This window comes from Vanellus vanellus (genome assembly GCF_965231255.1).
Source record: "Vanellus vanellus genome assembly, chromosome: 2".
In the NCBI taxonomy this organism is placed as follows: domain Eukaryota; kingdom Metazoa; phylum Chordata; class Aves; order Charadriiformes; family Charadriidae; genus Vanellus; species Vanellus vanellus.
This window is the reverse complement of record NC_138906.1, coordinates 41604587-41632426: the sequence shown is the minus strand read 5'-3', so window position 1 is coordinate 41632426 and position 27840 is coordinate 41604587. Positions and strand designations below refer to the sequence as shown.

General features: G+C 37.5%; 1 protein-coding gene across 1 annotated transcript in view; it reads right to left on the bottom strand.

Moving 5' to 3' along the window:
* The window catches only part of KCNH8 (potassium voltage-gated channel subfamily H member 8), a gene marked incomplete at both ends in the record, with an annotated part of 202445 nt that overhangs the window by 66677 nt on the left and 107928 nt on the right, over window positions 1-27840 (bottom strand). The window contains 2 exons of the mRNA XM_082479203.1: window positions 4938-5145; window positions 10759-10916. Coding sequence (XP_082335329.1) covers window positions 4938-5145; window positions 10759-10916 — 366 coding nt within the window. The remainder of the gene's footprint in view (window positions 1-4937; window positions 5146-10758; window positions 10917-27840) is intronic.

Sequence of the window (27840 nt, the reverse complement as noted above, 5' to 3'; positions counted from 1 at the left end):
ACCAGCATCCTGACTCTTGGCCTTCTCCTAATCTCCTCACTACACTCAAGACAGCTGAGTTTCAACAGCTCATATGGTTCCCACGGAACGAATGCCTTTAGCAACAGGAAACATTTTCAGTATTATCTGTTTCCCGTAGAGACAGATCGAAAAGTCATTTCTCATATTTGATAAGAACTTGAAGGGGAATAGCTCCGTATATACTAATTCAAAAGAGCAGCCAGCAAATAAAGAACCTATGCCTAAATCCGATACCAGTTAAACCTATAGAAACGAAAGCCAATATGCTGAAGTCAATGGAATTACAGTGGTAAGATCAGCCAAGAACCTCAACACAGTCTAGCCTCTACCCCGTATCAGCTAACAGAAAATTAATCTTATTCTACAGGTTGCCGAAAACCATGCCGTGTCTCAGGGAAACATCTGTTTCATCAATGAGAACAAATGAGGGGAACAAGGTGGAATGTAACGGAGAGGCATCTGAAAAAGCTAGAAGGGAAAAGCAGGACAAGGAGCGTACCGCTGCCTTAGGCGGGTGAGAATGGCCGGTCCAGGAGTCATGTTTTTATCAGATATGAGAGTCAAGCTGCTGCACGTGGAACAAGTCTTTCCTGAGATGGAAGAACTTGCTGAGGTAAAGGTTTCTAGCACATGAAAACAGTGCCCATACTGGATATCTTCCAAATACCTCATGTAATCCATTAAAATAGCAATACTAGAGCTAAGCAAGAGATCCAGATTTTAACATTATATTACACTGGTATGTGTCCCAATGCCACTATGTCATGACAGTTCATGAATAATATTCCCAGACACTATATCTTTCTTATTGTGCAACCACACAGCTAAATTTGTGAATGTAACCATGTTTTTAAATTATTTGCAAGGAGAATGTTGCCTGAACAAGGAAAAAAAAAATAAAAATGAAATAAAGGCTCATAATTAGGCCCAGAAAGAACAAAGCAAATACACATTTCAGTACTGGGTATTTTCATAGGGAGAACTTTATCACTCCCATTGCCCCAATCCAAATGCAAATTAAGCACCTCATTTATTTAAATTAGCCAGAGAAAGAGATACACAGAAGCAAAAGCTGCTCCCACTAAAGTCAGTGTTGTGAGATCTGGGCTATGGTGCATATCTGATGGCACAGCAAGGTCCAAAGTATTATGCTAACAGTACTGCAGCTTTAAAATGTTTGCTTTAAGTGTTAGGAAAATCTTGGTCTTGAAATCTGTGCTGCAGGCTTTCTGAAGAAGCGCTAAATGGAGTAAGGAAGTTGCTAAAAGCTTTTTTTCTCCCTCCGCCTCTCCCCCCAAAATAGAAGCAAACATAAAAAGCAAATAAATCTTTTTATTCCAGGCATAGTTTTCCTTTCTTAGAACAAACCTGTCCCTATATTTCAGATGTTGTATGCATTGCAGCATCCATACCCAGGATACTGGTTTTTCAGGTGGACACCACCTGAGACACTACAGTGAAGAATAAAAAGCGTACTTTCCAAGGGGGAGACACATTCCTCTTAACAAAAAAAGTATAGGAATTCTATTTTTTACATTGTATTTTTGGTGCCACCAATTAGAAAACCTCTTAATGCCTGGAATGAACTTTGTATAAGACCTATTGATGGAAACTTGAGCCTCCAGTTTTGATGTTAATGTAATAAAATTAAAAGTTTAAAAATTAAAACCTGTAAATACAAGACTAAGGATCATATTCTACTGCTTTGCCTGCAGTAAAAAATCTCTTTTACATGCTCTCCAAAGTGGCACAAAAATTTCCAGTTGGGGCCTTCATAATATCCTTGGTGTCTTACAATAACACTACCTTTATTATACCCCAAGCAAGATCTCTCATGTGCATTATTTTTTTTGTGATTTATTATGATCTCCAGATCTCATTTTACTTTGCTTGGTCACTCATACCCCTCCCATACTACCATTCTCCCCCTGATATATCGCCTACATGGATGCTGTGTTGCAGCAGGTGTAGTAGACTGGTCATCTGAAGATTTCTTAAGGTGAAAAGAAAGGGTAGCTATATATAATCAGCTGTGTATCACTAGAGTAGCAAAAATTATAGCACACAGAGAGCCAAGCCTTAACTTCATTGTGTTTCACCAGCAAGTAGTTTGCAAGTGGAGAGCAATAGAATTTGCACTGATTGAAGAAATTACATAATCGTATTTTTCTGCTCATATATGTGACACATAAGCTTAAAGAGAAATTTTGTCAGTGTTGAAGTGGTCTTTGCAAAACAGTGGCTTCATGTCAGGTATCTGGAGTTTTCTGAGCTCTTTTTTGAAAAATCAGTTTCTAATATTTTAACTTTTTAAAAGTGTTTCCCTTAAAAAAAAAAAAAAAAACCAACACAACAAAACAACTAAAATATCCCCAAAGCCATAAAATATTTAACTTAGTGCTAGAGAGAACTTAGAAATAACCATTCTGACAGATACAGAACTAGTATGTCTAGGTGCTTTGCAGGAGTCATTGCAGTATAATATTTATTATACATTTATAGCATCTAAATATTTTAGAGACTATCCATGAAGGTGGTAGAACAGCTTTCCAGACAAAAATGCAAAAACACGCTTTTGGAGAAAGCCTAAAATAAGATCAGGCTGTAAGCTCAACAGCGAAGCCCTTTCGCCAGGTAGGAGTCTAAAGCCTAAGAGAACACACCACTAAGAGGTGCCCTGGCCCAGCCATGGGGAGGCGCATCGCCGGCAGCTGCCCAGGGGAGGTCACCGGGCCTCACGTTGAGATGAGCCAGTGGTGAGAGGCTGCTAAGGAGCAGTTCCTGCCTAGGAAGCCCCCTAGAAGATGATCAGTGCGTGATAACCCAGATACAATACTCTTCACTGAGACATGGGTAGGACTTCTGTGAAATGGCTCTGTTCCAGTTAAACTGGGATTTGTTCTGATGAGGTTGTTGGGACATTTGCTTATTACTGCCATTGCCCAAGAGAGGACAAAACTGAGGGGTGAAAGTTAATGTTTCTGTAGCAGTAAACGCCAAGAGCCCCAGGATATGTAAGGAGAATTTCCTGAATGCGGCCTCAGCTGAAGGAAAAGGGAGAGGGACAAGCTGCATGGGGAGCGGGGCCAGCAGCCCCACAGGGGAGCAAGGATGCAGCCCATCCTCATCATTGGGACTGCAATGAATGCTTTGAAATCAGCTGTCGTTTTTGGCCTATATAAGATGACAATGCGTCTTCCTAGCTTCTTCCTGCCAGAAAGAGTCGTCTTCTTTTTTTTTTTTTTTATTATTATTGTTATTATCTGGATTTGTTTTTCTGTTAGCAGTATTTGACCAATTTGTGCACCATAGGCTTTGTTTGTATATTCTCCCCTACAGCTGCAGTCTTTTCTTTGAGAGTTGGCACTCTATGAGGAGTTCAGCAGCAGGTCACAGACCTGGTTTACAAAGGGAAGGAGAAATAAACAACCAACTAGAAAAATAAAAAGACTCCACAAGGCTTTCAGTAACCGATGGACAAACTGGAGAGATGTATTTATTGGACTTTCTTTCTTCTTTTCCTTTTCCTGACCTAGCATCCTCACCTCATCTGAGGTCAGGCACCTGTAACATACTTGTCATTTTTCCTTTAGACTTATAGTTATTAGGTGATATTTGGATAGATGATAATGGGGTGAAGAGAGAAGAAAAATTAAAGGAGACAAGAACAGGGCATAATGCAGTTTGAATGCACATCATGGAACCTTTGGTCACAGGTGTTTGCATCATTTCCCCCACCAGATATTTTTTCTGTTGGGAAACTCTGTGTCACCATTACATACTCTTTGTTTATGAGAGATGCGCGTTCTTTTCCTCTCACAGATAACCTACATATTCTAAATTATTCACATGGTTTTTAATCATGTCTTTAGTATCTAACAGCATAAAGAAAACTAGCAAGGCTTCCCCCCCCCTTCCAGTTAATTTTATTGCTGGCCTTGTTTCCTCTCCTGCTTCAGTGACCACATAATAGATTTAGGCTAAAGGTAAATACAAGTAGAATTAAAAAGATAGAACACAAGGAACCAGAAAGAAAACGGAGAAAAAGGGATACTTGATACTGATATGGTATCTGAGAGAGACAGCAAAAGAAATGCACCGCTATAGTAAAGCCCGAATGACCCGTGTAGGAAGATGTGGAGTATCAGCTGTTGCGCTAGCGGGTAACACACCCTCAAGAGTGTACAAGTACCTAGTGATGACAGGCTCCTGTACAAGGCATATTCCCCCAACATACATGGGTACAACCCCTAGAAGTAATAATAAACCTAAAAAAAAAAAAGGAGGAGCTTAACATGTAGAGTCAATCCGGAACACTCAATGAAAACAGAATGAAGGCTGGGGTAGAAACTAAACATTGGATCAAAATTAAGCAGTCCAAAACCATCTCTCCACTGATAAACACCTGGTCTGCTGTGCAAAAAGCAAAGCCTGTAAACCAGCTATACAATATTTCTGAAGGGAGTTTTTAACCTGACGGTGTTTCAGGGCCTATCTGTTTCAATGTATAGTAAGGAATAATCAGCTCACTCGAGGGAATGCCTCTGTTGAAGAATTTGCCTAATTTGCAAAAACAGGATGAACGTTCTCATCTACTCTTCTACACAGTCTATCTAGCCCTTTCCTATCCAGATCCTCAATTTCCCAAACACTGACTCTTAAAAATCTCGTTGTTTTCTACTTTTCCCATTTTCTTTTCACTTTAACCCTCTTTTTCAGATTGACCTGAAATCCTTCCTTTTACCAATCTCTTCCTTTTCTCTACAAACAGCACTAAATTATTGTATAAGATTAAACAAAAAAGGAAATATTGAGTGACATATACATGTATTTTTATATATTTACATACATAAATATGCATATATACACATGTGTCCATATATATGTGCATGTATATGGTGGAAAGAAGAACTTACCTATGTCCCAGGTAAGGGGGTTATTCTGTTCCATCTCCCTTTTCCCTATGACATACCAAATGCAGGCCATCCAGTGAGCAAGCAAGGCAAACATGGACATGAGAAGCGTGAGAACAATTGTGCTGTGCTGGGAGTAACGATCCAACTTCTGAAGGAGACGCAAGAGGCGTAGCAAACGCACTGTCTTTAGGAGGTGGACAAGAGAAACCTGGGGGCACAGGGAGAGAAAGCAGCTCGTCAGCAGTTGACTTCTATCACACAGTTCTCATGTTTCAACGAAAGGAAATTCTAAAGCTCTATGAATTTTTGCCCGCTCTTCGTTCAGTTACATAGCTGCGTGTTATGTTTAGGCTAAAACTTAAGACAGCAGAGAATAGCAAAGAAGATGGCTAAAAAAAAATGTTCACTTTCACTGTGTACGTACATATTTATGGTTTCTGATTTAAACCAAACAAACTGAAATATTGGAAGATCTTTCATTTTGTCTTTTTGCATGCAAAGTCTTCTTTAGGAGTTAACTTAAAAATTTATGTTCATGCAAAAAATGGATCCTTCCCTGCTCTGAAACAGAAACGTAATTGTCAAACTGACTAATGTTCATTTGATTCCAATATGATACCACACGACAAACATCTTCAAGTACATGCTGTTTTTCAGTTTCTTCTAATAACCAAACAGTAGGCCTAACTCAACTACGTATGAGACGAAACCAGCTGAATAATTAAGCTTGGAAGAGGCAACAACATACAGCAGATATTTTGCAGAATAAGGAAGCAGAGAAATGAGCGGAGACTCAGATTTGTTCTTCAAATTTAAACCCGTGTTTGGGGGCCTGGGCACACTTTACTGCTCTGCACTAAGTTGGAATCCAAAAAAAATTGTATTAAAACTTCTAATGCTACTTAAATTCCTCACCTAAAATATTATTTCCTTTCAAGTGTATGTGGCAAAAGCAGCACCTGATCTGCTCAGCACTGTAAGTATACATCAGTTTATGAAGTGTATGGGCTTTGGCCTCAGAGGAGATGCAGCAATACACAAAGTGAGGAGTCTCTGGATGACCCCATCCCCTCCAGAGCATCCTACATCCACACCAGAGTGTGCACAGCTCCCAGTTTTGCATGGAATATACTTGTCTCATGTTTCAGCTGTTGGGTAGACTTATCAAACAATATGCAGATTAAGATCCTAAATATTTTTAATTTAATTTTTTGAAGATTAAATAGGTATAATTTTCATGAACAGAAAGCTTTTTCCCCCCCTTTCATTAATGAGACATTAGGATTAATACCTACTGGGCACCTGGCTGATACAGGATACATGCATCAGCTAGAAAAATAGCAACAAACTTGACATGTCTTCCCACAGCCTTCCCAGAACAAAATAATGAGCTCTCTGAAAGGAAAGTCTAAAAGCATAGCTCGATCAACGTCCTTTAGCTTTTGCTAATCCAGAATAACCTGAAGATAAGCCTTTCTGTTTCTGTTACGAAAACTAATAATCTGAAATCTTAATTTTATAGGTGTGCATTCACTAACAGTTAGGTCCAGGTTGACTGATAAGTTCTGTAACATGGGGTATTTTAGATTTATTCATGAAGACTTAACAATTCATTGATTTTATTTCAGTGGGAAATTATTTAATTTAGGTGGGAAACCTGTAAAAAAAAAAAATAATCTACAAACATTCTTTTTTTTTTCCACTATAGTTTTGATAGTGCATAAGCAGTTCTCCCACAAGCTTCTTCATGCAGTATTTACTGCCCGTGATTTCAATTTTTTTTTTCACAAGAAACTTTACATTTTTTCTCATGCATGTAGCAGGGGAAAAAATAAAATTGACAAAAACATGACACGTTTTAAAATACTTTGAAGTTCACTGCTGTCAGGAATAAGATCTGACATTAGGGCACACAAACAATTACAAAGTCTTCTCTCGTATTTCTTTTATCCATCTTACGTCATCTACAGTAAGTCAGTGAAATTAGTTATGTCTGTGGCCTTAAGCACAAGAATATCTTCAAGTCTGAGGCAGAAGGCTGTAAAATATTTGAAGCAATTGTTATGTTTGTATTAATATAATCATATAACTATTAAAATGTAATTATTTTAATTGAATGCCATGCCACTATACAAACTGCCTCTTTTTCTGTGGTAATTAATTTCCCAAAGTCTCCTTTTCTTATCTCTCATCAGCTTGTTTGAACCAAATGTGGTTTTGTTGCAGTCTTAACATAAAGGGATCCCCATTCATGACTGACTCTTCCAGGTCTTGTAGTAATATAAACTTATATATGATTGTATATAGAATGATTATACATGTGCTACGGCCTTCACATTCGAGCTTTCATCTTTACATGGGTGCTTATGTTCAACCGCATCACAACCAAATAATGATAACTTAGGTGAAATGATTTTTTATTAGATTCTTACAAATAAGGAATAAGTGTGCCCTGCCAGTTACCACTTGTGACAAATTCTGACCATTTTTATTAAGTTACAGAACACTGAAAGATGTAAAAACAGTGACATTTTTTTTAGTGCGGAAACATATATTGTTTTAAGGCCTAAAGACCACCTCATTTCAAAATAATTTCTGCATAAATTTGACCACAGATGTAATTAATCATATGTAATTGCATCGATTTTTCTCATTAGTCATGCCAAACGCTCTTCTTGTATTGTGTCCAATCTGTCATTGGAAGAACCGAAATGCCATCAAGCAGCTTTCTTTTCTATGTCACAAATTTAGAAAGACAAAATGAGGAGTCAGCACTCGTACTTGTGCCTGCATAGATTTTGCTTTGCCCCCAGATATAAAACCATCTAAATTTTCCATTTGGTTAATCATTTTAGACTAGCTGCGTTAACCTTTTTCTGTCAAAATGACAGAGACAGAATCTTATCTAAAAGTAATGCAAATTCAATCATAGCATAGTGCTGAGAAATACTGAGAAATGAAGTTGCTACAAACTGAAGTGATGAAATTCTCTGCTTGGAAGAATCATCTACTACAGCAAAAAAGAATTAATAAGGAATCATGATACATTTTAAGAAATTACTATTAACAGGGATCTTTAATCCTTTTTGTCTGCTTGGTTAGTTGGTTTTCCTCAAAAAATGATACTCTTGCTCTATAACCACCAATAGTTATTCAGAGAGAAGCAGATTCAATCATTATAATTAGCGCTTAATGGCCTGTTTTTTACTTTGACAGCATTTTGCACCACATTTCCACAGACTAAGGGATTGTTTATGTCAGATGAATACAAGCATGGAAGGCTCTGGGATCTCAGCAGGCACTGAGGTTAGGCAGGAATGTGCCTGAGGTCTCAGACCTCTGAAGAGCGACGCAGTAGAGCCAACTCATACAGTTTCACTTTTTGTCTTTCAAAATATCTCCAGGGATGGTGAGAGACCACAGCTTTTTCTCGCACTCTAACTCCACAAATCTCCAACTGGAGGATGACATTTATGTGCCATACATACACAGGTATGTATGGCACTATACCTATAGCTTCCAGAATTTAGAGCATCCCTAAAGGTTTGGCCTTTGTGCCGGGGCCTGAACAGCAAAGGAGTGAGATGCTCCCTGATGCCCCTTCTCACCGTTCTGTTGAGGCAACATCTGAGAGTCGATGGAGTGAAAATCTGAGAACAGACATGAGGAAATGGCTTATTAAATCATCAAGTCTGAAAACAGTGGAATGTGATTAACACCTCCCCCCACTCTTGAAACAGTTGATAGTCAATGTTATCTTGAGGATCACATTAACAGTTGCCAAGTCTTGGCACGATAAGGAATATGATATAGTAAGGCACTGAGTTCTCACTGAGGAATCACAGAGAGAGCAAACTGACTGAGTTTGCTGGGGTGAACGCAGGGTGCAGACTCCCGAATTCTGGATTTGCTCGCAATTACCAGAGAGAAGAGGGCGTTGGCCCTTGACTCTCTACTGTGTAGTGGTCTTGACTATGGAGCGGTTAGCCACCAGAGTCAGCCAAAGCAAATGAAGGAAGCAGACTGGACCTTGCAAAAACTTTTATCAAGGCATTTAACTCTTGGAGCATGCAGGGAGCTGTGCTGGTCAGTCAAAGTTAATTATGAGATCAACACAGCTATATATTGTTTATTACTTGGGCCTTATTGTTAGGACTTAATATATAATTAATTATCGCATTAAGGATCCACTGCTAACGGAGGGACATTTCAATGCCCCTGGGTATTCTTAGTCACCATATTAGCAATCTTATTAGGGATAAAAAGGTTTAAAAGTACAATAGATAGAAGATGTGTATCAATCATACTGTAGTAGGATTTTTTAATATTGTGACATTTTAACTGTAAAGATAATTATTGGATAATACTTTATTTTCCAGAATTCAGTATGGAAAGCATAAAAGTTTTCCCAGTTAAAAAAAAAAAAAAGAAGAAGAAAACAATATCAATTTTGTTATTTTAATTTTCTCTTGAAGGAAAAGATCAGACCTGGTTCATTCAATGAAAAATTCTTAATGGAAATAAAGCAACACAGTTATACTGGCTGTTTGGCTTTAATGTAAGGGATAAACTGAGACAGTAGTGTTTTTAAATAGATTACCCACTGGTTATAAAAAAACAGTGACTGAAGAACGTGAACTATTAACTGTCTGGTTTTAAAAGCTACTGCGCTAGCATTGGATTGACAGTTCTTAATGTAACATATAGAGTGAAAAGGGAGATCGCCAAAGGAAATGGAACGAAATGATAAAATCAAAGAAGATACATGGGAGGCATCCTGTCTAGTGTTTTCCTATGCTTTTTTCTGGTATGTGTCTATCCTATCATCTATGTACTTGTCTGTAACTCATATTTAATGAAAATGAGATTGAGTGCATCTGTTCATAAAAGATCAAAATTCTGAGAATTAGAAAGTGGACAGCTTAAAAGCCTAAGTCTCTTATGTGAAAAATCCACAAAATTGAGAAACCTCTGCCAACATTTTTTTCCAAAATAAAACTTTCTGATTTTGAGTGTGTGTATGTGTGTGTGTTTGTGGGTTTTTGTTTGTTTTGATTGTTTGTTTTCTTAGTAGATTTTTATTTTATTAAATCTAATAGGACTATCAATAGAAAAACCTTTGTCCTAGCATAAGTAAACCAATACAAATGTAAACCATGATGATTGTGACATCACCAAACATTAGATCCACACCTTTTTCAAAGCTGCTTAAGCACTTTGTCATTATATTCCTAAAAAAGATTATTTGAAACCAAAGCCAAAGTTAATGACAATTGTAAGTACTAGATATTAGAACACACAAAAATTGTTGACCATGCTGTAATTTTTGCACCAGAATACAGAGGTAAAGAGAAAGTAGATTCCCGGTTCAGTGAAGAATGCTGACTATACCAACCATAGCAATGATTTACTTTACCACAGTAACAATTTATGAATCTTGAAAAATTAATTGAACTTACGCAGCATAAGAGAGCAAAAGCTATAGGAACATGTATTTGAGTACAGTAAGTAAAAATGAAGCTAACGTAAGTGCAACTGTCTACAGAGTAAGGATAATTGAATTAAAAAACATGGTACACATGTGTCTTTCATAATAATGAATGGCCACTTTGACACCCAATCCTGTAATACTTTTAATCAACATGTACAACTACATTGTATTCCTTCCTTCAGCATCCAATGTGAAAATATACTACCAAATGTGAAAAAGATACCAAGGTATTTTAGTTCATTCAGTTTTAGTCTCCAGATCTGGAGAAAAAAATCCCTAACAATCCCCTCTTGAAAAAAGAACAATTAAAAAAGACAGGTTAGTACTTACCACAGTGACGTTGAAAGCATAAAGAAGATCAAAAGGAAGTGCAGCAATTAAATCAATGATAAACCAGGTAGTCACGTAGTGGATACAAATAGATCTTGCTTCAAATATAACTTGGCCAGACTTGCTGACATATGTTGTTCGGAAATTTAAAATAATATCTGCTTGACAAAAAATGAACAGAATCAGAGACAGTGATTTCTTGATTCCTGGGGATAACACCAGGAATCCAGCATAACACTGGTTGTTTTTCTTATGCATGGCAAAAACCAGATGAAGAATCTAATACAGAAACAAATAAAATAGAGTGGTAAGTGATCCACATACATAGAGTTAAACCAATTGATACACAAAGTTGTTATTTGTAAAGAATAAAAAGAATGTTTAAAACATTTAAAACTCACTGATTTCAAAGGGAGATTGAATTAAAAAAAAAAAACAACAAAAAACCCAAACCACATTACTCTTTAAACGTATTAAATATTGGTACAGTATTTTTCTTAATGAAAAATGAAGGTATGACTGTTGTGCATAAAACACATTTATGTTTCTTTTGAGATTAAAAATATCATTAATTACTTTATTTAAAAGGTGTAATTGAGACTTTCTTTTTGTGATAACTGTCCAGCACAGAGAACAAATGTCATCCTCAAGGATAACCGCTTGTTTATCAACAGAAAATTGCTGAACCCACTTGAAAAAACAGCTTTTGGGCTATGGTGAAGATATGAATTGCATGGTAGCTTGTGCATTTTGCATGTTCCTATCTAACTTTCCCGGATGACTGTCTTTCAATATGAGATATAGTTTTGACATGTCTTGCCAAAACACATTAACACTCAAAGAAAAGCTCACATCTTGACAATAGAGTCTCAATTATTTTCATGTCCTATAAGACAAAGACTATAATCTGTCCTCGAGCTATGCACCCAGTTTCTACCAATATTAGCAGGAACTACTTGTGTAACTTTTACAATGTCAGAAACGAGTGCAGCCAACCGTCAAGGCTGGTGTTTTACAGCAAGATAATTAGCTGGCTGCCTTGCAAATTCCAATGCCTCATGTTGAAGACCATCTCATAAAAGAGAAAGAAGTGATCCCAAGTGTTAGGAAGACATTCCAGAGTGTGATTGACTTTTTTCTCATTAAAAAATAACAACCGTAGGGTGATTGTCTTGGCAGCCTGAAAGCCAGTGGACTTGCTTTAATGTCCAGGTTATGATAGGCAGCTTTCTAGATGCTAGTCCAGTGTGTTATTAACTTGTCAGCTGTGTTATTTGTAATCTAGGTAGCCTATTAAGTGTTACAAGGTGGGAACCGTATTCCCTGTGCACTTTGCCTCTGTCTATGGCAGCAATGGCAGCACTGACTCCCTTCTATCTGCCAAATGATGCACAAGAGGATACGTCTTCAGTTGCCTCTTCTACACATTGCTCTTGCAGGGAGGTGCCAGCAGGAGCTGCTCGGGCTGGCTTCACACCATATACAGTATAGAGCGTGATGTTTAGGAAGTGTTTCCTGCCCAAACAGATGTTTCTTACAGCCTCTGTGGAAGCAGAGGTCGAAATGTCAAATGGAAGCACCTGCAGGTGAAATTCAGCCTCTTGGCCTCCTCTTTGCCTCTTGCAAATGGAAATAAACACAGAATATACATATTATTTCAGTCTACTAAAGGGATTTGTTTTCTCTTTGGATGCAGATATTTCCTTTCCTCACAGCTAGTTGCTTGTGTGATATGTAAGCCTGCTCCAAATCAGCACATTCCTTGAAAAAAAGAAAGCTTTGAAGTCCTAAAAATTAAGCATATCTCAACTTTTGTCTCTCCACAGTTAAAAACATAATGAACACTAACAGTACTAGTCTTCTAACTTGGTTTTAATGCGAATCAAGTTAGAAGTAAAAAGAGGGTAGTAGTAGGAATACTAGTAGGAGTAGTAGATTCATCTGCTCTTGGTTTTGTAGGCAGTTTCTGGGACCAGAGAACTTTTCTTCCTGCTATACCCACATGTATATGCAGGTCTCTTTAAATAAGCCAGATTTTATTACATTGTGGTGGTTAGGTATTTTTCCCCTTTCCTGATTTTTTCCATTTATCAAGAACAATTTTTTTCACTTTTCCCCATGTTTTCTCTCTTTTTTATTGAAGTTTATTGTTTTCTGTGCCATTACTTCTGAATAAAGAATGCTTTAGAAATGACACTTTTCAACAATGTTGTTAGTATAATGAGGACAGCCAACATAAAGACTTACAGTAAAGGAGAGTACTGTAAAGCAGAGCAAGAGAAAAAGTATCTGACCACGTTCATCTTAACTGAGTAAATTAACTTGATATAAAATAATCCAATACATTATAAAAGCTCAAAGGAAAATGCTGCCTCATTGAGAGAGCGTGGATTGCCACTAGTCTATATTAAAGCAATTTTTCATTTCCAGATTTTTTTTTTTTAGAATCTTTTGGTATTTAAAGAACATTAAAAATGGAAATTGCTTGACTCTCAGCATACCAGGACAGAATTGGAGAGTGGTACCTACAGGATTCAAATGCTCAGGGCTAGCGTTGCATATGTTTGGACTAGGCAGATCCAGTATTTTGTAACAACTTCTTTCTCATGCCTTATGAACGCAGGTACTCAAATAGAGCAGCCGCACAATCCGTGCAGAAATTACTGTTGAAGTTCTACAACAGAGTTTACATTATTGTTCTTGCAAAGGAGCTTGAAAATTAAAGCCGTCCACCTACTAACTTTACCCAGTTGCTTACACTTCATTTTAAATATAATGGAGTAGCTGACACAAAAGAATTTCTAACTCTTATCCAGGTTTGAGCAGGAGATCTGCTGCAGTCACTCAGTATCTATAACAGCGTTTCCATTTTAAGAACAGCAATATCAAACTTTGTTTCCTTTAGCATATTTATAGAGATGTTTTCCTCCATGTTTGTTGTGATATGCTGCTTGACCATTGTGATGATGCAAGCTATGAAGAACTGGAGCTAAAGTTCTCTACTTTTCTGGGGCACAAGGTACAAGAATGTTTGCCTAAGGCACTGCCAAACATTGGTATAATGTGTTACAGAAGTGTCAATGTTACCTTCTTGTTTAATTCTACTCAGATTTACATTGAGATACCCATTTTGAAATTTGTGTTATGTTAGATGATGCTCTGAACCACAAAAGGATCTGATGAAATTCATAGCTGCTAAGAAACAGTCAAGTTTCATTATATAGACTCAATTTCTTTTCTCCTCTTAAATGAAAAAAACTCAACCAGGTTTCAAAGTTTCATCTCCCTAGAGTTTTTCATAAAGTTTTTTAACATAATCAGAGAAGTGCTTCTATGACAGATCAGCCTGTACTGTTCAACATCTTTGTCGGTGACATGGACAACGGGGTCAAGTGCACCCTCAGCAAGTTTGCCGATGATACCAAGCTCTTTGGAGAGGTAGACACAGTGGATGGGAGGGATGCCATCCAGAGGGACTGGGACAGGCTGGAGAGGTGGGCCCAAGCCAACCTCATGCAGTTCAACAAGGCCAAGTGCAAGGTCCTACATCCGGGTCAGGACAATCCCAAGCACAAATACAGGCTCGGCAGGGAATGGCTGGAGAGCAGCCCTGAGCAGAAAGACCTGGGTGTGCTGATTGATGAGACGCTCAACATGAGCCAGCAAGGTGGGATCGCAGCCCAGAAGGCCAACCGTATCCTGGGCTGCATCAAAAGAAGTGTGGCCAGCAGGTCAAAGGAAGTGATTCTGCCCCTCTACTCCACTCTCGTGAGACCCCACCTGGAGTACTGCATCCAGCTCTGGAGTCCCCAACATAAGAAGGACATGGACCTGCTGGAGCGTGTCCAGAGGAGAGCCATGAGGATCATTTGAGGACCGGAGCACCTCTCCTATGAGGAGAGGCTGAAAGAGTTGGGGCTGTTCAGCCTGGAGAAGAGAAGGCTCCGGGGAGATCTTATTGTGGCCTTCCAGTACTTAAAGGGGGCCTACAGGAGAGCTGGGGAAGGACTTTTTACAAGGGCATGTAGCGATAGGACAAGGGGGAATGGCTTTAAACTAGAAGAGGGCAGGTTCAGGTTGAACATTAGGAAGAAGTTTTTCACTTTGAGGGTGGTGAGGCACTGGAACAGGTTGGCCAGAGAGGTTGTTGAGTCCCCATCCCTGGAGGTGTTCAAGGCCAAGCTGGACGTGGCCTTGGGCAACCTGGTCTAGTGGGAGGTGTCCCTGTCTATGGCAGGGGGGTTGGAACTCGGTGATCTTCAAGGTCCTTTCCAACCTAAACCATTCTATGATTCTATGATTAATTAGGCTTTCATTTTACGTGTATAAAGATAAATAGATAAATGCACATTTAATAAATTTTATTGCCATATGCATATTTTTCATATACATATTACTCACCCTGAAAGAAAGGATAATTACTCACCCTGAAAGAAAGGATAATTACTCACCCTGAAAGAAAGGATAATTCCGCCTCATATTTTCACAATTTTATAACAAATAAATGTTAATAGCTCCGGTCCTAAAACATTTTGGTATTTTGTGTACTATTTTCAAGTTCTTCAGTGTGGATAGCAGAAATGCTTTTTCTGCTGTATTTCATCTTGTCTTTCACTTTTATGGCTGTTCTACTTTGCCAGTGAAACATGGGCACAGACAAGGAATGTATGCTTTTTTGCAAGGACAACTTATGCCCACAAAACCAGAGGCAGTTACTGAAAAATATTATCTATTTGTATTGTGTAGGATGATAAACACAGCATAAATACACATCCTTCAGTTTCGGATATATACTGGTTGTTCTATATGCTTAGTAATAAAAATTCCTAACAGTTCATGAAAACAATAACTACCTAACATAGGATTAGATGTTCTGTTGTAATTTGGGATAAATTAGTGTTGCAATCTATTTTAATGGTGGGGGGCAGTTATTTTTGACTAAAAATAAGTTACTGTTTGGATCTGGAAAACATGATATTACCATACATACATTGACACTGTAAAAATATGACATAATCCAAAATGTGGAATTGAAAGTGTAAAAGAAACTTTTGAAAACACCAAGTGCTTTAGCAACACATATGTTGGGAACAAGTTTTAAGCACGAATCAACATTCAGGACATTAAGGAAAAACAATAAGCCTTCCTACTTAAAAAAAAAAACAAACCAAACAAAAAATGTCACAAAATTGTAAGACACAAAATAACCCATAAAATGTAAATGAAATGCAGAAAATATCAGTGACTATCAAAATTACAAGTTTGAAAGTGAAAACAAAAGATAATTAAGTTTAAATGGTTAATAAAACTGAAGACATCTATAGAATATTACAATCCACTTATTTTCTAAAAAGAAGAAAACTAAAACTCTGGCTTTGGAATGAAGTAGGAAGATTTATCACTCTAAATGATGCCGCAGATGGTACAGAAGCTTATCATATAACAAAGGAGGTATTAGATATTTCAAGGAGATTTTTGAAGACAACGTTCCACCTAATATTCTAAGGAGAATTTGCTGAGAGCCACTTTCTGAATCACCGGTATTAACTTCTATTAAAATCTCAGAAAATTGGAAAAATGTCAAGGAAATAGATTTTGCCATGATAATTTTAATAATTCAGGGGAAGGAAAAAAAAAACACTAGAAGTGATGATCCAGAAAACAAACTCAGTTTCAAAATGTTTATTTGTGAACAAAACTATTTCTAGAGGATTCGTATTGGCTGACTAAGCTCAGAGCGACACAGTAGTTTTTAAGAAAGAAGATGGATGACTGTGACCAATACAAATCCAAACATAAAATGGGCCATATATCTCCACATAATAGGCAAAACACATCTAAGACCCAAGAAGGAAAAAGATATCTGTAGAAGGGGAGATTCCGGCTTGGAAAACAAAGACACAAAATGAGATTTCTAATAGCTGAGGGTGACAGTATGGGCTTAGTAGAAAGCTGTAGGAAAGCGGAGAAAATCACATGGGAATAGAAAACAGTTCATGCTGTTGGTGAAACAACTACAGCCGCGCAACTCAGCACCCATACCTCAAGACAAATGCAAAGAGAAAAAGAAGAACTACAAAAAAATACCTGGAGTTCACTTTATATTATGTCCTAAAGTCAACTTTCTTGGTTTATTCAGCTCCAGAATACTAACAGGAGAACCGACTTTTACTTGTTTTCATCCACTCATTAGGGCAGACGTTAGGTAAATACATTTTTGGAAATCAAATGTGGCTTAGCAAATGAGGTGATAAACTCACATCATTTGGATTCAGGTTGAACACTGTCATACTAAAGATATCTAAGTCGCTTTCAGGCACACAACACTTAGATACGTGGGCTCACGTAACTTACGTACATGAGGTGACTTTTTAGATATATATCTGCTAGGGAGAAGAAAAGCAAGTTTGACTGTCATGATCATCCTTTGCAGCACTGAGTTACTCTTTTTCCCTTAATTTCATAGCGGAGGTGGGAGGAGTTTGATTTACATATCTTCCTATCTTCCTATGTATTCTTTAGGTAACTACACACTAAGACTGGGTAAAGTGAGATCTTCTCTTCAAGCCTGTTAGCTTTCGCACTCAAGAAGCCAGGAAGCAATTTTTTTTCCCCACACTTACACTACTGAGGGCAGACAGAGACTCAGCACAGAGAGAGGATCATGTTGGATCATTCCTTTGAAGTATCAGAAAAGATTTCTTTAGGATGCATTTTGATCAAACGCCCAGTTCTAATGCCAGATCTGGGTCTGGAAAAGAGTTACTTGCTGTCTTCTGCAGTTTGAGGCTAGGCAGTCTGCTAAGATGATTTGACATATACTAGTTAACTTACACCCTGTTAGCAGTGGATCTATGGTATTTCTGACAGTTTGATCTCTGTCATTCCCTCCTTTTTACCCATTAGAGTTGAATCTCCTAAATTAATGAAATTTTGAGGGGAGTCCTCATTGTTTTGGCACAGTGTTGATCCTTCAAATTTTGCAAGATTTAGTGCAAAGCCTTAACAGAAAGTGACCTAGACTCATATCGGAGGTTATCTTGTTCCATGGATTGAGGTCTTGCAGGATATAATTGGTTCATGTTTTAAGAACTACTGTTTTCATTCAACAAAATCCTCACGTTGAACAGAACATATAAGTACAGTCTGAGATACAAAAATTTTAGATTAGATCCCCAAGTAGCCTCAGCTGGCCCTGCATTCTTCAAGATACAAAAATGTTCTGAAATTTTAGTTAATACAATTAAGATGTGAAATTATCATGATTTCATATGGTTTGTAATGAGCGAGGGGGTCAGTTCAGCTCCACAGGTGCTTCGTAGAGTTGGTTACTATTCACATTTTCAGATCAGTATGGTAGCATCGGCCACATACATAACTACTTCATGCAGATTTGCTTGATATAAGGTAAGAAAGAAAGATCAGGATATTTACATCACTAGTATTTTGAAACTTCTTATTCTTATTTGTCTCAGAAATCTCCAGTGTGTAGTTTTCGAAGTTAGAAAAAGGATTTGCTTACTTATTGCACATTGGCATTTGTTAAACAACTAAAGCTTTAGCAGAAAAGGCAATAAATGCTTGCTTTAAATTCCCCTAAGCCATCCAGTACACCAAAGGCTTATCAATGTGCATATGGAATTCAGTGTTCACGATTGAAGAGATTAGAAGTTTTTCTGCACAGCACCCCTTTCTGCCTTCCTATCAAAGCAATTTAGGACAACAGCCTCAGATAACGTTTATATATACAAAATTGAATAGGAAATGGTAAGTGCTTCTTTCTGCAACCAACTCATTAGATAAAAATCCAGAGGGAGGTAGGTGAGTGTGATCCATCTTTTTTTTCTTGAAAGCTTTCTGAGCTATACTTGGGTGTAAACAGTTTCTTCATCTGGGCAATCTTATTTACAGCTTAACTGCTGTGCTAAAGTACTTACTGAGAAAGCTGTAAAGGAAAGAAAAAAACCTAAAACAGAACTCCTGAGGCAAGAAACTTCTAAAAGCACAACAAAATATTTAATGCAAATTGAGAAATTTGCAAATTGAGAAACTCTTTTCTCCTGAAAGAGTTTATTATTTCTAGGAATTACATGTTCCATGGTCTTTTGGGGATCGCTGTTTAAAAAAAAAAATATCATGTTTTCTTATCACCAAGACTTTGATCAACTAAAATGGTAAGCAAAATGAGGCAACAAAGAGTAGTTAAACATCAAAAAACTGCACAAGAATCTATTCTGAAAGTATTCATGAAATATTTAATATGTTATAAACTGTTTGTGAATCTTACTGTGCACTAGCTTCTACCCACCAGTGACATTAACTTATCAAATAACCATTTGAAAATTCAACACAAACATCAATACTGTAAAGCTTTGGAGATTCCAGACAACAGCACAGCATCAAAACTCTTGGTTTTCTTTAGTGCTGATGCTGAATTTGTGTTCCAAATGCCCTGCGATGAAGTGGGCTTTAAGCATCTTGTATAGCAGGAAGGGCAAAGATTTTACAAATTACAGTTTTAAAGCAGGCAAGAGGGATATATAAGAAAGATGGGGCAAACTGTTGCAATAGGACAACGGGTAATGGTTTTAAACTAAAAGAGGGTAGATTTAGACCAGATAGAAGAAAGAAATTTTTTACAATTAGGGTGGTGAAACACTGGCACAGTTTGCCCAGAGAGGTGGTAGATGCCCCATCCCTGGAAACATTCAAGGTCGGGTTGGACGGGGCTCTGAGCAACCTGATCTAGTTGAAGATGTCCCTGTTCATTGCAGGGAAATTGCACTGGATGACCTTTAAAGGTCCTTTCCAACCCAAACCCAAATTCTATGTTTAATCTTTGGGCTGATTGTTTAAGCATACGTGAAGCGACTTTAATATCTTTGGACAAGTAGTGAGTCAAAAGTTGTCTGCAAGAGGTATGTTTGAATATATTATCTTTACGTATGCTGTAACAACAAACTTCAGCCTGTGCAAGCTTCACACTTAAAGCTGTATTTGATATGTTTGTTTCAGACTGGGACAAGAGCAACAATCTCTTTGCCGTTGCAGCAGCTCTCATAACACAAATCATTAATAAGTATTATTACTACAGAAAAAAAATTTCTGAAATTACCTCACTGCAATTTTTTTTCCATGTAAGCCAGAAAAGCATCATTTTAAATGATCTTGCAAGCTACATAGATCATGCCACGTGCTCAGGAAAGCAGAATAGGGGATTTAAAAAATGTCTCTGACACAAGCAATGTCACTAAAAGTTACCTAAAACTAAAGCAGGAATAACACCAGATAATATCAAATTGGTTGACTCGCTACATTCTGTGCTGAAACACAGCACACATATATCTAAAATATCATCTTTATGTTTGATGTAGAGAGGAAGGAGAGGGTGAAACCTCTGTATTCTTGTCTTCACTGTGAAAATAGCTGGGTTCTTATTTTGAGTTAGATAACTGAATTTCAGTTAAAATTAGACAGCAAAAGGTCAGAGTTCAAGCAAATTAAAGAGCAAGAAAAAATCTAGACTATCCCACTGATTTTAAGAAAGGCCCTTAAGTCATGGATAAACTACAAGGTGCCTTTTTTTCCCCATGGATTTCTGCCCTGTTTCGGTGTAGATACACCTGTTTTGTTCACAAACACCCGTGCATTTTAAGCCAGCTGTGACCCGTGTTTTAGGCCTTTTCTCCTTCCCCACTTACTGCTGCGCCAATGAACCTGTGAGCTTAGCAGAAGCAAAGTGCATCAGTCTGCAAAGCAGTAAGTAATTTTGCTGCTGTCAAACACAGGTAAACATGACCTGGCAGCACTCAACAGGGAGAACCCAAGATCTCCAATTTCAACAGGTTTGGAACAAGCAATCATATCACCTATGCATGCGCACACATACACACACCCCCACCCCGCCAAGATTTAAATAGACTATTTTTTTCAGTTTTTTCAGCTCTAATTTCCACACCCATATCATGCAGAATCACTTCTTATAAAGAAAAATTCAGTGGCAAATCAATGGCCAACCACCCTCAGCAAGACTGCTCTGCCTAGTCTCCCCAGCCAAATCTCTTACCTCCCTATCCCCTCACCTTCTCGTTTACACGCCTGCTGCTTTCACTCCACATCCTCTAACACTACTGAGCTGTTGTGTCTGAACGTGGGCTTCTGCTCCTCACACCCTCTGACCACCTGCGCCTCTTAATGCAGCTCCTTGCTGCTTGTCCAGTGCTACTCCTCCTGCTCTCCAGCCTGCAGACTGATCACCTTCCCCTATCAACCCCACACACGGTAAACCAGAAGGCCTGTTAGGCGCTAAGTCTCTAAGACGCACGCAGAGCAAATAAACAGAGGATGACAAATCTCATAAAACCATTTGGTACAATCGACCTCAAACTTAAAGCTTGACTCTGATTTATCTTCTGGTTGGATCCCATGGCGAACTAGCTCAATCTGCGTGGATTCTCTCAGTCTGTGATTTCCGCTACTGATAAGACATGGACACACAACCCTTTTTAAAAAAGAAAATAAATTCTTGTAAGAAATGTGATATCTCTAAAACACTTATGAAGCTACCCTGAAAGATTAGAGAAAATGAATTTGTACACAAACAAAACCCGGCTGTCTCAGCTATGAAAGTGTCTACATTAAAAAAATGTTAATCTACATGAGTTGCAGTTCCTAATTTATTTATATATTTTGCTCCGATTAAGCTCTTACACAATATCCACAGCAGTAAACATCAGAAGGCTGGGACCAACATTACCCTAATGTCTTCCAAGTCTGCAGTTACCATGGCTACACGCTTTTGTAATATTTTCATTCACAATTTCTAAAGCCAATACCGTGATGTAACTGAAAAGCTCTTATTCCTTTCCTTATTTGTTTTATCAAATGGCTTTTACTCACCTGTTGGTGACCCTTTTCAGAAGTTTCCAGTGGGAAAATCCATGCCCTAGCTATGCTCAGTTCCTATGAAAAGACAACTTTTTTCATAGTTGGGCATAAATGAGCTAGGAACCCTCAGCGAGTCCATAGGGTTTTGGAAACCTTTGGTGAACTCTCTTGAATTAAAGCTCTGTAGGACATGCCACATCCTTTACCAAGCCTTTCTAGATATCTGCCATGCTCGCACTCACACACAGACAAATCCACTCAGTGAATGGTATGAAAATAGCAATTTAAACAGGTACTCAACAAAGGGAAAAAAATATTACGTTAAAACATGGAGATTCAATTTAGTGCATAACGCAGGTTAGAATCCTAAATGATACAAAAAGAGTGAAAATCATAAACTGATATTCATCAGAATATCCTATTAATCCTTAAGATGTTTTACCAGAATAATACCTCTTTTCTGATTTCAAAAGCACAATATGTGTTTTGTATAGTCTCAATTTCTAATCCCTGTTAAAAAAAAAAAAAGGTAAAAATGTATCTGGTAGCCAGCTGAACCTCTTTACCCATAAACAGGATTATTTTACCTGAAGCAGTTGGTTTTCCTGTGCCAACATTTTTTTTTTCTCTTTAGACTTTATATTTTTTTTAAATAAATCCTGCTGGGATTAGACATATGATCAAGCTATAGAAGAATAACAATTTAGGATTAGTCAGATTAATCAGTAACCGCCCATGGCACATATTTGGATTGCAGCAAATGCCGGGTAATATAACTCAGTTTACCTCTCTGTGTACTGCAAACTAAATGAAGTCGAAAAATCCTGCACCTTCAGTGCAAGTAGTATACGTATAAGCAGTAACCAGGGAATTGGGTGATGCATGATCTCTTACTAGACTACAGTAATTCAATCTTGTGCTTGAGACCTAGATGATTTAGGTATATTAACCCCATTGATTTTCAGAGCGGTTTCCTATACCACCTTCCTCTCCTAGATGTTCCGACTGGCTCTTCTCTTGTTTCTTTTTTTTTTTTTTTTTCATTTTCCTTTATGTGATTTTACATTGGTTGTCTTCAGCTAGCAATACTCTCTTCAAAGTCCAAGCTCTTTGATCTATCTGATTATTTGAGCCAATGTTATATAATTATATATGGATAATGGTATTAGAACCTGGCTTTTAGGAAAGATTCCAGGAAACATTTGTGCTGTATTGCTTGAAGAACAATTTATCTGTCCCTATATAAACTCTTGTTTTTTCTATTCACTGCTGCTGTAAACCTAGATGTTCCTAGTAAATCTCCTGGGTGCAATTTATTCAAATGGAAGTGTGATTTTTTCAAATCAGCATGTTCCCTCAAAACGTCTATTACCACGATTAGCCACGATTTCTTTTCTTTTTCATGCTGACATGATAAGGTGAGGGAGATGATAATTGTTTTTAAATAGGAAAGAAAAGTAATGCTTATTGTACATCCATTGCTTAGGGCTACTATGAAGTCAAATAAAGTTTACAAGAAAAAAACCCCAGGGGTTAAGTTATAAAAACCTTAAAAGTATGGTTTTATATGATAAATAGGTAATATATAATAAAAATATAGTATATAAATAATAATATGTAAAAAATAACAAATCTTTATAACAGCCTGTTGTAGCTGCTGAAGGAAAAGCAATTTTTTTTTTTCAGAAAGATATAACAAATGCTGAACAGATACCAAGTAATAATCAATATAAACTACAGAAAATCTGTCACGAAAATCTATACCTGCTTGGGAAACGAAAGAAATCATTGGTAGGCGAGATTAAGGAAAATTACAATTTTAGATGTATTAGGAAAGAAACACTAATCTGCAACTTCAGTTCCTTTGTGCTAGTGGCATCGCATTGTGAGAGAAGATATTAATAATCTTGTAGAAAAACGTCCTGGTTTGAGCTGTATTCAATAAATACTTATCTCATTTTGGAATGGAGCAGAAAAGTATGTTTGTATCATATCAGATGATAAATTGCACTCCAGTGTATCCCAACTAAGAATCAGCGGGTAGTGATGTTTTAAATCAGTAGTATCAAAGTCTTAACAAGACATCACTTCTGCAGGTGACACCTGCAGCCATAGATGAGGGGAGTTGTGGATTCTCCTTTCTCTGAGGTCTTTGAACAAGAGCAGATGTCCTTCAGGAAAACATGCTTTAGCAAACACTGTTTATTGGAATTAATATTAATACCTGGATTAAATATACATTTAAAATGGAAAATCTGGCTATCAAGTATACCTCTCCCTCCTATTTTTCCTTGGGTGCGACCCTCAGCACCGTTTTCTCCTGGCCATTAGCACTCCAGAGTATTGTGGAAACAACCTCCATTTGGTCTGTGTGGGCAGTCACAGAGTTTGGGAACCGCATTTCAGAGGCAGGTTGCACCTGCATTCAAAGAAGCAGAGGTCTCGTGGCTTTAGCTGGATGACTAGCATTCAGATGAATAATGGAAACATAGTTCAAAGCTAAAAGTTCTTGAAATCCTCAGCACAAGGATATTGCATTCATGTAATATGATGGACCTCTGAAAAAAAGGTTTCTGCTAATGTGAAATGAATATAATTCACAGGCTTTGTTGTGTTAAAGTCACCACTGAATACACTAAGCTGTTTTACCAGTTAAATTTCTCCAGTGAAAAGAGTTTATTTATGACTGGACACCATGATGCTTGTCTCTGTACAGCGCGTAAGGAGTGGCACTGTCCCTCGTCTAAGGCAGCGTTATGACATATGTTCTCAGCCTTGTTCCGTTACTGTTTGAAAAACTGACAACATTTTTAGTGATTTTAGTGGGGCAAGATCTATCCTCAGACATGACGGATCACAGCAGAACTGATTCCCAAAATCTATCTGTAACCGACTGGCTGATTTGCTCTTCCCTGCTGTTTGTTCTTACAGGGGAAGGTAATGGGATATTGAAGTCATACCCAGGTGGAAATACGGTTTTACTTGGGTAAATTACCCATCGATATAAAAAAACCTGAAATGTGAAGGCATTAGTGGTTTGAACGGCTACTGTGGTAACGAATGTCCCTCCCTCCAGGAGTATAGTATGGTCAGTGTTAATGCACTGGCATGGTACGCGCTACCAAACACAATACTTAGGCTGCTGTACCCATTACCATGGGCATGCTGGGGCACACAGAATGACCAGCACGCCAATGTTAAAACAGGGGTTTTAATTGCAACTCTTTATTATGCTGACAGCCCATGAATTCAAATCCCAACGTCATGAAACTGAACAAGAGACCACAAACTTAAAAAATAAAAAGTCACATTCTTTTACCTGCTTCCTTGATTTTCAGCCTTTTGGGTTCATCTTTTCAAGTTGCCCTCCTTAAAGACGAGGGTGTTAATAAGGGATTAGCGAATCTCAGTTCTACAGTAGCTGATACACCAGAAAAGCATCACGTATCGTGATCTTTACAATAACATACTGAACGCTGGAATGATTTTCTTTTTCATAAACTATGCTCTACCTTTTAAAAACAGACTCAATCCATGAACACGTTGAGTAACTAAAATATATTATATTGGCTTTTCTACAAAGGAAGATACAGACTTTAGAGTCTTGAAAGAAAAGCAGAGAACTAAAAATATTTCTGAAAAATTAACTGCCAGTTCTGCTTTTAAAAGAAGTTAGTATTTGTGACTGCAGAGTGTGGAAGTTTCTACATGGGTAATTTTCTGAATAGAACCTGCAGAAATATGGCAGAAAGAAGCAATTACAAAGACTGAAGAACCATCAATCATATGACTTAACTTTTCACTAAATCAATGTGTGTGAAGCAAATGCAGTTGTTAGGTATTTCATGAATTCAGTTCACTTTATGCAAACGACGGCTACCACAATGAAAAGATCAAACAAGTAAAATATTCAGTGGGCAATGGGGCAACTGCTTCAGGCACTTAAAATTTTTTGACCAATTCCAAGGGGGAAACCTGAAATGTTTTTCTCAGAAATTACCTCACGCAGCTTGATCACAATTCACATACAAAGGGCATTATCCATAAATAGTAAAAAAAAATATGAAAAAGACCACATGCAAGCTCACAAAGGTATGGTAAACTATTAAACATCGAATAATTTCTTTGGAAATTACCTAGATGGTTAATTAAAATACTTTAATCTTATTGAAAAATATAGAGTTGTTTTACCATTAAACCTCAGTACAAACATCGTCTGACTGTAGCTACAATACAAGTCAGTCATACTCTGTACTACAGGGTCGTTTTAGCTTTGTATAACTTCTGAAAGGAAACATAGCAGAGGGAAAATTACTTATAAAACTATTACTAGAGCATTTCCCAGTGTGTGGATTGACTACTGGTGAAACAAATGATCTGTCACACGGCTTTTTCTTTTCTTTTTTAACAGTATCACCACATCTTAGACAAAAAAGATGAAGAGTCAGTTCTTAAGTGCTCTTAGCACTCTTACGTGCTCAGAAGCCCCACGTTACAAGTCTCATTGTGAAACAGAGAGTAGGAAAGAAAAATAATCTGTCTGAAGAGATTCATTTAGGATAGCTGAGAAGTGGAACAGTGACTATATTTGCCAGAAGCACATATGCAGAATATCTTGACCCAGCTATAAGCTGCCTACAGAGCTCTCCCCAGAATAGTAAGGAATTACATATGGTAAATGCTGCGTATTTCAGCTTGTGCTCATCATCTTACATGTGTTTTTTAAAAGGCCTTTATCCCGCATAATCGACTTGCTTTGTTTTAGGTGTTTCTTCACAAAAACAGATTTCAGAATAGAGCCTGTTCGGTACTTCGTTAAGTACTTCTTTCTTGGATTTTACCTTTAACTTTGATGGTACATGGCACAATACATAAGGATCCCTTCTTGTGACCAGTTCATCAGTTGTTTAAGTCAATGTCATTCATTTTGGCCTCAGGAAAATCTGGAATGCTCAGATGATCGGGTTTTGTGTCTTAACCGTGTCTCTCAACTTCAGGAGCAGTAATCAACATTTTGGTGCAGAGATGTCTTAAAATTCGGTTAGATCTACAAGCATACTTGTTTTCATTCTATCAGAAGCTGGCTAATGATGTGTAACAATGACATCACGTCTCTACAAATGAAGAGAAGGAGTAGCAGAGCCAATACAAGTCAAATTGTCAGGGTGCCTCCATTATCATAATGTTTGTTTGTGTCTACCTGAAAATACAGAAATGTTTCCATGGCAATGATCACTTCCAAATCATTGTGGCTTATGCTTATATCTTTTATGTCCAGGTGTATGTTTTTGTGCATGGAAACAGCACCTTGCCTGCAGACCAGCATCTGTCCTCCTTACAAGGGTATGTAAATAAGGCTATTGTACAAATTTCTAACAATACAGTGGTCTTGTCAACTTCAGTTTGGCACTTCCAGTAAGAATCTTTAGGAAATTATTAGTGCTTTTCAACATAAACATTTTGTACTGTTTATTCACATTACTAAGTAATCCATAGTCCACGAACAATTTCTTATGACCTCACCTCCCTAATAATAGATGTATCAACAGCGTCACTGTCCAGTTTCATGTTTTGTTCATATATATTCACAGATGAGACAATTTGATGCTCAGAGGTAAATCCCCAGAGATAAATTCAAACCACTCCCCTGCTGTCTACCTGAATTTTAGGATGTTAGGATCTGAAAGAACACTTTCAAAAATATGGATCAAAACACTGACATTTCCTTTCAAAATACACACGTCCTCTTAGATGTGAGGTCCCCTAGACACAGATATTGTTTTACACAACCTTCTGTGCACTTGCAAAGATATGAAGTGGTAATCATTATAATAATGAAAAAGAACATGAAAGAAAAAGAAAAAAATCTTCTAATGTAAAGCAACCTAATAAAATCTATAGCATTTAATACTATCTCATCTGATTCCAACAAATTTTGTTTAACATGTCTTGTTTTCAATACAGTAATACACACACTTGAACAACTGTGTAAGTCATGAATGATGATATAAATTTCTATTGGGTTTGTACCACATTTTTAAATCTCTGCATACTAAAGATCTGAGACTCAAGGGCTTCATATGATTTAAGACAGTTTTGGAAAGATTTTGAGTCATTTACACTGATGGGCCAACAAGTCTCTTTACTCTGCAGTATCACACAACACAAATCACAGCTTTAGGGCTTCTAAACACG